Source organism: Lathamus discolor, chromosome 4, assembly GCF_037157495.1.
Source record: "Lathamus discolor isolate bLatDis1 chromosome 4, bLatDis1.hap1, whole genome shotgun sequence".
Lineage (NCBI taxonomy): Eukaryota > Metazoa > Chordata > Aves > Psittaciformes > Psittacidae > Lathamus > Lathamus discolor.
Window position 1 is genome coordinate 51,578,954 of NC_088887.1, and position 12,062 is coordinate 51,591,015.

Sequence of the window (12,062 nt, forward strand, 5' to 3'; positions counted from 1 at the left end):
AGAATCACAGAATCCCAAGGGTTGGAAGGGACCTCAAAAGATCATCTAGTCCAACCCCCCTGCAAGAGCAGGGTAACCTACAGTACATCACACAGGAACTTGTCCAGGCGGGCCTTGAATATCTCCAGTGTAGGAGACTCCACAACCCCCCTGGGCAACCTGTTCCAGTGCTCTGTCACTCTTACAGTAAAGAAGTTCTTCCTGATGTTAACGTGGAACTTCTATGCTCCAGTTTACACCCATTGCCCCTTGTCCTATCACTGGATATCACTGAAAAAAGCCTAGCTCCATCATCCTGACACCTACCCTTTACATATTTGTAAACACTGATGAGGTCACCCCTCACAGAATCACAGAATCCCAAGGGTTGGAAGGGACCTAAAAAGATCATCTAGTCCAACCCCCCTGCAAGAGCAGGGTAACCTACAGTACATCACACAGGAACTTGTCCAGGCGGGCCTTGAATATCTCCAGTGTAGGAGACTCCACAACCCCCCTGGGCAGCCTGTTCCAGTGCTCTGTCACTCTTACAGTAAAGAAGTTCTTCCTGATGTTAACGTGGAACTTCCTATGTTCCAGTTTACACCCATTGCCCCTTGTCCTATCACAGTCTCCTCTTCTCCAAGCTAAAGAGACCCAGCTCCCTCAGCCTCTCCTCATAAGGGAGATGTTCCACTCCCTTAATCATCTTTGTGGCTCTGCGCTGGACTCCTTCAAGCAATTCCCTGTCCTTCTTGAACAGAGGGGATCATGGTTTTGATTTACAAGTTAGTAGTTTGGCACTTTATTTTATAGATATTCTAGCAAATTTTCACTTATGCTGAAGGTAGTGACCAACGTGCAAACATAAGGGATGAGAAGTAACTTAATCTTTTTCTAAAATACAAGACTTTTAGATTAAATTTCTTCGCCAAGCTGCTGGTAACTGATAATGCAGTAATGTGCACAATCACACACAGGACATCACTGGCCTATAAATTATACAGTATATATATAGTGGCCTATAAATTAAATAGTGTCTTGATTTATTGGATTAAAAAAGAAAAAGAAAAAGGATGAATGTTGTAATTAGAATTAAATACCTGACTGACACACCAGTACTAACACACTCCTGGATGCTTGCTAACACACCTTCATTAGGGAAAAGGTTTCCTTTGTGATTGCTCCAGGAGTTGTCTGTTTCTTATACTTGAACGCTCACATTATCTTGAGTCTCACCTTCCCCTGCGGCTGCTTATAAATTGCTGCTGCTGACCACAGGCAGAGGGCATGTGGAAGAGTGGAGGGGAGGGTCCTCCTCTAGATGCTTATTGATGCCATTCCTAGGAACTGCTCCTCCTACCCCACTGCAGAGCACAGTTTACCAGTTTGAGTTTGTAATCTGGAGTCCAGTTTGGCATCTTGGGCTTCACAGAGCTGGGCAGTGTGGAAGCATTATGTGGGTGTGCACAGGGTGCAGGTCCTCTTAGATGCTCAGGTCCATCACCACATGGGGGTTTGTGTCTGGAAAACCCAAGCTGCTTTGTCTCTGCTTCTCCACTGGTATGAGCAACGCTTGGGCAACTGCTCCTTGGGACCTACAATAGCTTCATGCTCTTCTAGGGTATTAGATATCATATAAAGGGATTTCAGACATCTAGGAAATCACGATAATTGAGTTCTTTCTAAATAGGATTTCTTTTGTCTAAGAAGTTTTATGTCACTGCTCTGAAAAAGCAGCTTTGCAAGTGAGATGGCATTTCATTCTTCTTGGGCATTAAGTACTATTTCCCTTAGTTCTGTTAGAAACTGGTGAAACTATCAATATATTTTGATAGGGAGCAAAAAAAAGAAGTTAGTTCTGAACAGAGGATCTTTGCAATGTTATTATCCCTAAATTCTGATTCTTTAGTTTCTAGTTTCCATTTATAGAGCTTTATGCATTTCATTTACTTGTCTGTTGTCTTTTCTCTCTCTTCTTTTTGGGACATAGACGTCAACTGTAACTTGCAATGACTGAATGAACATTTGGCCAGGATAAGAAAAGTGCTAATTCCCTGAGGAAGAAGTGTGCTGCCAGTATCACTCTTGGCCTTGGTTCAGCAGCCACAGAGGCAGGTTTTTTCCACATTTGGAGTTAGCTCTGTGTGGAAGCTGCATTCATGTGCTATTAGAAAGGCAAAACAAAACAAGACCTTCATGCTTGCTTGAAGCTTTGTTACCTGAAGATGTTGTCTGGTTTTTCACCTGCTAAGTACAGGAATCCCAGCTTTCCTGAATGAAAAGAATCAAGACACTGAAACTATTAATGACTTTTCTAAAAGTCAAAGTGAGATTTAAAGGTTGATCCCATAGCTGGGCTCCCAGTGGGCTTCTTCTCACTTAACTGCAGGTGCCTGAAGGGCAGCCATCTGAGCTAATTGTCATGGACTCCCACTGGAGCGAAGTAGGCACTTCAATTTACACAACCTATTTTAGATGTCTACTTGGATTGACAGAAATTGTCCACCAGATGTGTCAGTTTCTTCTTTCAAACTAAGGGAGCCTGGGGTGATAAGCCAAGATGGAGGTTATAGATGTTTACATTTAGGTGAGACAAACCCATTACTGCCTTAAGGACCAAGCTGGCCTCTCTCCCATAACAGTATGGATTTGGAAACTTTTTCCTACCTCATCTGATGTGACATCAGACAGCTTGAGTCACCAGTTCAAGGAGTCATGGCAGACAACTAGAGAAGTCACTTCTCCCCAATTTCATAATTGCATGCTGTCTGCAGCTGAATAGCTAGTTCCCTTTGTTTCATAGCAATTAGTATTGAGAAAGCACTCAGTTTATAGGGTAATACTGGAAAAACAAAACCTGGCTTCATTAATGATCAACACAGTAAAACACAATTCCCTACCCACTTTCTAGCTGCTGTGTTGGAAGCAACTAAATGGAAAGCATTTAAAAAAAAAAAAAACAAAACAAAACAAACAAACAAAACAACCCAAGGAACCAGTACCTCCTACAACAGAAATTATTTAAAATTAATTACTGAAGAATTTCTGGTTTATGTTTTTTTCTTCATTGAGTAGACTTGGAGTGAATATGCAGGAAATTAACTGTTATGCTTTGTACCACAGAATCACAGAATGGTTTGGGTTGGAAGGGACCTTAATGGTCATCTAGTTCCAAACACCCTGCCATGAGCACAGACACCTTCCACTAGACCAGGTTGCTTAAAGCCCCATCCAGCCTGGCCTGTTATCACTTGTTAAGAGAATCTGACTTGGAAGGTTTACACTTCCCAAAGTGAGCTGCATGGATTCCTTTGGTACCCATTATCAGGTAAATAATGAAGGAAATCTGAAAGGAACACCTGGGAGGAATCATAAATGAATGTGAATAAGGAAGGAATATGAAAAGGGAAAAGGTAGTCAGAACTGCTATGAGAGATCTGTATGTTAATCCTAGTCCCTAATAGATTATGGATAGCAACAGAGCAGTGCAGCTCAGTTCATTACTGCTCACTGAAGACCAGGGATGTGCTTCAAACCCTGGGCAATTTGAAGTCAGATAGAGTCCTTAGCCACCATGAATACAATGTAAACAAGCTTTCTAGTCACAGCTACAATAACTTGCTTTCAAAATATACAAAACTTTTGTTTTAAGGTCTGGCCTTTGAAAACACCTTCTGTAATTGGCAATTGGTTTTAAATGCTGTTATTAGGTGCACAAAAAATTTGGACTGTACTATGAAATTTGTGATAGCTGCAACTTACCAAATCCTTTAAGATTTTATAAATTAAAATACTTAAAAAGTCCTTTCTCCCTATTTTACATATTGTGTGGACATAAAATATTGCATCTAGTAAACCTGCATTTTTCGGGGTTGACACCACCCCCTGCCAAGCCATAAATTTCTGCCTCTTTCCTTGTCACTGTGAAAAGTTCTACTTACACTTTCCTGCTTGCATATTCTTTATTTTTCATCTTAGCTGCACCAAGGTAGGAACCTGTCACTATTGCAAAGGCAATTCCATGCACGCTCTTCTTCTGCCACAAGTACCCTCCTCCCAACTAAATACCCTCCTGCCTTCCTTCGTGCCAGCTCTGGCACTCATCTCCTCCCTCGGGGAGCTGATTCAGCCTGTTAAATGGGAAGAAAACTGCACGCTCCGTTTGCTGTATCAGTTTGTGACAAGCGCGAAGGCAGAGGGAAGGGAGGCGGCGATGGCAGCGTTCGGCTGTGAGGGGGGTAGTGAAAAGGGTTACGGGAGCCTGGCTCTCCTTTACAATAGCAACGACTTGCTAGCTCAGACGAATTCCACCTGCAAAACTTCACCTTTAGTGTTTCCCCTCTTTGGCTTCTCCCTCTAGGGCATTCTTCACCTTCCTGCTTTATGGCTTTCTCCCTTTTCCTAAACTACTCTGTTACATTAACGTTTTGCATCTCTCCCTTTGCTAGTCTTTTTCTTCCTGCCTTCAAGCTGGGGGTTTCTGATCTCCTCCATACTATTCTTTTCACTTTGTGGTGTTGGTTGAAACATGCTCCCCCATGTTTTAAGCCTTTCCTGGTGTTTAGCATTGCCTTTTGCATTGACCATTTTTAAGAAGATAGGGCTAAACAGAAGGTGGTGATGCTGTGGAGCTTGAGGGTAGAGATCCTGGATGCCTCTCCCCAGTCTTGTTTGCCTGCTTTCTCTGGCTTTCTGTGGTCAAACACCATACCTGCAGAGCACAGGAAAAAACATCTGGAATCAGAGCATATGATATCTGTAGAGTTCTTGGGTTGAAACCATCTCCTTGAAATAAATAAAAAGCTGGACATCAGAAGGGGAAATCAGGCACTTGGATGCTTTTTTTTTTAAATCTTTTTTGTTTGTTTTTTTCCCCACCTGCTTGGAGATCCTGATGGTTAGAAATGTTTGATAAGGTTTCTTTCTGTTGGACGCTGCGTTCCAATGCACACTGTGCAACCGCTAGAATACCTACCCTGCCTTGTTTTCTTTCATGGGTAAAGGCAGACACTGTATTCTTTGTTCACACCAAGCTAACTGAAAATTACCTCCCTGTCTATGGGAACTCTTAAAGATAATTTCCTCTGCAACAGAAACGAAGACTTGTGGAAGATTGTAACTGGAAACTTGTTGGGTATAGTACATTGTCATCAGAACACATAAAAATGTTGGCTCAACCAAACTATCTTTCCAGCTTGTAGTTTAAGTTATTTTACCTGCCCTCCCCCCCCCGCCCCGAAATACATTTTCTTTTTCCTTGAAAGAATGACATTACCTTTGTTTAGGGATAATGCAATGTGCTGGTAATACATCTGCCTAGGCTGTAGGTCGGAAACAGTAAAACTTAATTTCATGCACATCATTCAGGACTAGAATAAGGCCACTTCCTCAGAGAACAACTGAGAGTAACTGGGGAGTTACTGTGCTAACCATGATTTGTGCAGAGCATTGAAAAATCATTAAAGAGACAGAAGAGGGCTCAGGAAATCATCTAGCCTGTCCCTCGCCCCGCTCTGCTGAGGTCATGCCTAACTGAGGTTTATGTATTTTTAAACACTTCTGTTGATGGAGAATGATGTGGTCTCCCCAGGCGAGTCACGACTAATTCTAATACAGCAGAATGCAGTTTTCCTTCAGAATTTGTTTCATCTACTACTGTTTGTGTGTAGATACATGCTCATAAAATTACTAATAGGTCGTGAAATAGCATTTCATTTTCCAAAGCCTGCATGTTGAAGAATCATGAGCCAGGCCTCCCAAATCACTCATTATAAAAACACGTATTATAAAGTCAGTTTTAGCTGTTCCTCTCTTCTTAACCTTTAGGTCCTCACTGGCAGCACCTGGAGCGTGGCGGGGTGGCCCCGGTGCTGCTAGGGGCCGGCCGGAGGCTTTTCCCTGGGAATAAAGGACGGGAGCACTAGAGCCGTTTCTCCCGAGCGGTCGGGGACTTGGGTCGGGGCCCCAGCGCTGCACCTCGCCCAGTGGGCAATGGGCACCGCTTGGAACAGTCGTTGCCGGGCGAGGGGCCCTGATGCTGCCCTGTCCCCAAAGAGAGGGAGCTCTGCCCCCCGCCGCCGCCAGCCCCGGGGCTCGGCCCGCAGGTGCGGCCAGTCCGAGCGCAGCGGGCGGGAGAACGGCCCCGCCGCGGGGCGGTCACCGGCGCTGGGCGGGAGGACTGAAACCGCCTCCCTGCCGGCGGCGCGGGGGAGCGGCAGCGGCGCCTCTGCTCCTCCTGCTGCCGCCCGGCCCCGCCGAGGGGCTGCCGGCTCCGCGGCGGGGAGGGGACAGTCGAGGGCGGGCGGGGTGGAGGCACAAGTTGCGAGGAGGGGCGCTGGGGGCTGAGGCTGCCGGGCGGGAGCCCCGCGTTGCCGTGTCCGCTGCCGCCGTCCGAGGGCAGAGCAGCGCCCAGCCCCGCCGCCGCCGCTGCAGCCTCCGCCGCCTCGCCGAGTGGAGGGATCGGCCCCTCCGCCGCCCGCCCGCCCGCACCCATGGGGGACTCGGTGTTTAGCGAGAAGCCGGCGCTGCGGTATGCGGTGAGTGCCGGGGAGGGAAGGGGCTGCGGGGGGCAGAGGGGACGGTGCGCCCACGTGTGTCGGGGGTGTGCGTCCCTCCCTCCGTCCGTCCGTCCGTCCGTCGGTGTCTGCGCTCGGGCGCGCAAGCTGTCCAGCGGCGCCACCGAGGGTGAGCAACCGGGGCCGGGGGAGGCCGGAGACAGGTCTGCCCCGGCGATGGGCGTGCAGGGGGGCGCTGAGCCGCAGCCCTCCCTCTGCTTTCCCGTACGGGAGTTTGGGGCTTTGCTGGAGATGACATGAGCATTAGTTGGTTTCTTTTTTTTTACAATAAAAAGCGGGCGGTGAGATCGCAGCCGCGGGGAGCTCCCGGGGGACGTCGGGAGCCCCGTTCCGCAGAGTCCCCTCCGAGACCCCGGCGGGACGAGCCCTCGCGGCAGAGCTGCTCCCGGTAACCGATTCCGGCACCGCTCCCGCTGCGTCGGGGTTGATAACACCATGTTTTATTATTTCCTTCGCAAGAGCTTGGGCTGTTGAGAAGCCACTTCCTTTCTACCAGCCTTATTAGGAACATTTTCTCTGTTGCTCGGGCAGACAAAAAAAAAAAAAAGCCGAGTAGAACACCCCAGCAGCCTCCTCTCCTGAAGGCATAAATAAATGCTAGCAGGAGTAATGGCATGAGAGGTCTGATGCTGCTTTCGTTCACACTTGTGTAAATAATGAGTAATTTTATTGCTGTCGATGAAGTTACGTGGGAATTGTCAGTCGGAACAGGCTCGCTTTTCTGGTCGTGGTGAGTCCGGCTGCTGGTGTTGCCGGGATGGGTTGACGAGTGTGTCACATACAGGATACAGTGTGCCGCTCGGTTCACTTTGATTCCTACAGTATTGGCAATTAAGTTTCTTTTTATGCTTGTTTAAGCCTTACGTGAACAGTTTAGGGTAGGAGAGGTTGCTGGGTTTTTCTTTTCTTTTTTTTTTTTTTTTTTCAGGAAGAAAATTTGTAAATACTTTTGTACTCATTCAGCTTTAGGTATTAATGCATTTAGCCACTCCAATAATGCTACAGCTTTTAGAGGTAATGGCATGTTAGCTAAAACAGTTATATAGAAGCATATATATTTTGTTTCATGTATGAGTATCACAGAATCATAGAATAGTTTGGGTTGGAAGGGACCTTTAAAGATCATCTAGTCCAAACCCCTGCAATGAGCAGGAACATCTTCAACCAGATCAGCTTGCTCAGAACCACATCCAGCCTGGCCTTGAGTGTTTCAGGGATGGGGCAACCACAACTTCTCTAGGCAATTTGTGCCAGTGCCTCAGCACTCTCACAGTAAAGATTTTTTTTCCTTATATGTGGTCTAAGCCTACCCTCTGTAAGTCTAAAGCTGTTCCCCCTTCTGCTGTCACTGCATGCCCTTGTAAAAAGTCCCTCTCCAGATTTCTTGTATGCCCCCTTTGGGTACTGGACGGCTGCTCTAAGGTGTACCAGGGAACTTCTCCAGGCTGAAGAGCCCCAGTTCTCTCAGCTTGCTCTCATTGTGATTTACCGTCTGAAATTTTACTGTTACTGAGATGTGCTAGTGATTTCACTTGGGAGCTAGTCATACATCAAATGAATCAGAACCTCTTCTTTTAATAGGGTAATTGTCCTGTTCATATTTAGACACTTAAGAGACCAGTGCCTGTCACGTCACATGCTAACTTCATGAAACTTTTATTACTTCCTGTGATTGTGCCTGTCAACTATTAGCTACTACTTACAAACACATTATTGTTTCTGTTAGCTAGGTATCAGTCCATTTTCTTGCCTGCAATGCCAGCAGATAGTGCAGTGACTTAAGTTTGGCAGGCACACAAAGGAAGAAGCAGGATGGCCAGCCCTCTCAGGAGACCATTAGCGCTGTTGCAAAACCACTGTTCTTTGATTGCCATATATTGCAGCAAAGAGGAAATTGTGAACCTAAGAATAATACTTGAACATAAAATATTTTTACTATTTTAAGATATATTTCACTTTTAGATTCATACAATCATAGAATGGCTTGGGCTGGAAGGGACCTTAAAGATCTAGTTCTAGCCCCCCTGCTATGGGCAGGGACATCTTCCACTAGACCAGGCTGCACAAAGCCCCATCAAACCTGGCCTTGAAAGTATAAATAAATATTAAGTATAATAAGAGAGAAATATAATAAAGTAACAACACATAGATACATCCAGGAGGTAAGTGGTTTTTGCAGGTGATGTTAATAGTTTGTTTGAAGAATATGGATCTGGATGCTGGGTATTATCTGTGGATACACTTAATGTGAAGTCTATGAATAGCCTAATTGAAAACAAATGCTTGTTGACCTGAAGATAAGCTAAGACTTTAGAGCTTTGTTGGATTGAGGCCTTAGTAATTACTGCTTAAATGTAACTTAGTACCATTCTCATTAACTTTGAATAATTGCATGGTGTAAATACAAATCAAGTTCTTGAATTGTTTTGATAACTGTTAAATAAAAATTATAGAGTGTTACAGTATTTAATAGCAATTAATTTATTGGCGGAAGTAATTATAGTGATTTCTGTGGTGGGCTTTTCTTTTGCTTTTCGAGACTGATAATTAAAGTTTCATGTGTTTTATGAAAATGCATAAGGAGGCATCTGCATTAGCATCTTAATTCTCATCAGCAGTGTGCTTTTGAAGGGAATTTCATTCTCCACGTGTACCTTGATTTATTTCTTGGGGCAGTCCTGGAGTGTAGGAAACAGTCTTTGTTCAGGTGATGCTGAAACTGGGGGATGTGCTTCTTGGGCTGCCTAGTGCCTGGAGGCTACTTGAGCTTCAGGACTAAGATAGAGTCAGCTTGAAGGTAAACTTTGAAATTTGTATGATTGGACATTGGGTCCTCTGTACCAGCTCCTTAGTTCTGCAAGCTGTACTCTTCAGTTTGTAGTCCCAAGTTACTACTACCTGCCCACTAATCAGCTGAATTCACTCTGCAAGCTATTTTTGGTACTATGGTGTTTATACCTGATACTAACATCTCCAAATGTTCCAGGCATGCTTTTCAGATGATTACATTAAGAGTGATGGTCACCTTCCTGACTTGGTGTTCCTTCCTGTTGGCTGCTAAGTTGGTGGGTTGGTGTTTTGGTTTTTTGTGGTGGTGGTGGTTTTTGGGTGTGGGTTTTTTTTGTTTTTATTACTTTTTTTGTTTGTTTGGTTGTTTAATCTTAGCAGCAGTTACAGGGGGAATAAACAGCTGCCTCATGTATTTTGGCTAAAACACCATAAGCAATATTGTAGTCACTTTAAGATCTCTGTTGGTAATTTGAAATGTAGTTTTTTACATATGGGAAGAAAAGACTCAAAATAGCCTTGGCTGTTGCTCAACAAACCCCTCAGTGGTCCAGAGCAGGAAGCTTGAAGTATGATCTGATATGGATACAGCCATTTTAATCTTGCTGTAGCATCTTTGATCTTGTTTTGTCTTGTAACATTTACCAGAAGGGCTTTCCCTGAAGGGAAAGAATGTTTTCCCTGGTGAGGAAACTCTGGTTGTCTTCAACCAAGGAATAGGAGAAAATGGGTAGGAGCTGGGCTTTGGAAGTGGCTGCCATGACCTGTAGGGTACTGTGGGGAATTCATCTGAAGAGAAGATGTGAGACTTTTCTTTGGGCCAAAACCCAGGAGTTCTGTCAGCCAAAGCGGAGGGGATGTGTGTGTCCCAGGAGGACGCAGCTATGAGTTGGTTTAAGGCTCCAAATCAATTGCCGATAATGAGGTCACCTCCAATTCAGATGTCAGAGAGTCTTTTGGGAAAAGAAGGGTTTTTCCTTGCCTCCAGCAGTATTTGGGGCATTCATTGTCTTGCCTTGTGTGTTGGCTCAGCCTGTGCCCAGCTGACCCTTTGCTGGTGTTTTGTGCAGACTTGCTGCTCGCTCTTAGCATCTTAAATCCATCAGTCTGCATGGAAGGATGGAGGAAACAAAAGAAATGGTTTGCAAGGGAAACTATGACGGTAGTGAACCTCGGAATGCCTACTGGAGCTCAGAGGGAGTTAAAAAGATGATTTTACTCCAATATTCTAGTTGTGGTAATGCTGATTGTAACAACTAGATTGCAGAATAATTCGAAGTAGAATAGCAAGATTGGTGGTGATGCTGCAAAATTATAACCTAGAAACTATAAGAATCTCCTCATGAGGAGGACCCCAAAATGGACATCCTCCTGTGGTCTTGCTTGTGTTTTGCAAGAATCCAGAAAGGCAAGCAACTCTCCTTAAAAGTGATCTCAAGACGCACTGCCTGATGACTTGAGCCTTCAGCCACTCACAGATTTTAACAAAATTATGTGCCGCCAGCTGACCACATTTATTACCGTGACTTTAGTGCATTCTGCAAGTAATTTATCTGATAGGACTACGAAGTGTGCTGCCTTCACCTAGACCATTTGTTTGGTTTCTCTCTTCTCCCAGTGGGCTTGTCAGCAAGAAGCAGTACAGGAGCAGACCAGACTGATGCATAGCCAGATCAACCATAGTACATTTGCAGGCAAGTTTGGCAAGATGGAGGACAGGCTGTGGGATTCAGGCAGTCAGTGCTCAACAGGAGAATAAATTCTTGTCCGTGAGGCTCTAAAACTTAAAAATCTCTGCTCCACTGGAGGTAGCTGCTTGTTTTCTCATATTCTGCGTGTCAAGGGCAGAATTAGCTTGTTAAAAAAAATTAAATCACTCTGTAAGTGTTGTTTTCAAATTAGGAAATTGTGAAGAAAACTTCCAACTTAATCAGATAAGCAAGCTACAGAAGAGGCAATTAGCAGTAAAGGAATGGTTAAATGTCAGATTTCTGGCTCCAGCTCTCGGATTTTATTAATCAGGTTCTTATGCTGACCTCATACACATTGGAGGTTTTGCTGGAGGAATATGATTTCCAATTGCTGTTGACCCTAATCCTTCATTCTTCATTTGGGTGAAATTCCCAGTGACAGTGATGATTCATGCTTACACTTTTGCAAGTGCTTTTATTGCTAATCTCTAAAAAGCCTATATAAATATAGGAAACAAGCACTATTTGTCGCTCAATAGTGAGTACCAAGGCCAAGCTTTGGTTGGGATTGATGGAATCTTAAGTGAGCCCATCCGGCTTTTATCCGCTGTGCAAAGCGGCTGTGAGTTAACACCAAAGGGCTGGGATGAGGGGAAGACAGGAAGCAAAGAGCTCTTGTGTGTGTCATAGGCTTTTAAAAAGTTGCAGGAAATAGATTTCAATTCAGATCAGGTCAAATCTTTTAAAGCACTTGATGTATTCCTGGAGCTCTCCACACACACATGCATATGAGCGTTGTTCCTTTCATGCCTTGCAGGAGAAAAGATGGGTGCAGATGCAGGTTGGGTTTGGCAAGTCTTGCTTAGGTAGATACAGAGCCACACTAATGTGATGCTATTAATCTTCTGCTAGATACTAGCCCGGAATAGAGGTAGCCTAAAGTATGGACAAAGTGGCTGCCCTGTGCATAGACAGCAGGAGATAAAGTTTCCCTTTCATTTGATTTATCTGCTAGTCTTTACATAGT

The 12,062-nt window shown here is 44.8% G+C and overlaps 1 protein-coding gene across 2 annotated transcripts in view; it reads left to right on the forward strand.

Moving 5' to 3' along the window:
* Nucleotides 1–12,062, forward strand: part of ARHGAP6 (Rho GTPase activating protein 6) — a 329,447-nt gene that overhangs the window by 160,953 nt on the left and 156,432 nt on the right. Inside the window, exon 1 of one of the 2 annotated variants that reach the window (XM_065677455.1) lies at nucleotides 6,217–6,518. The exons of the other annotated variant lie outside the window; for it this stretch is intronic. Within the exon in view, the coding sequence (XP_065533527.1) occupies nucleotides 6,474–6,518 (45 nt within the window). The 5' untranslated portion in view covers nucleotides 6,217–6,473. Of the gene's footprint in view, nucleotides 1–6,216; nucleotides 6,519–12,062 lie in introns of those variants that run through there. 2 annotated transcript variants of the gene reach the window in all.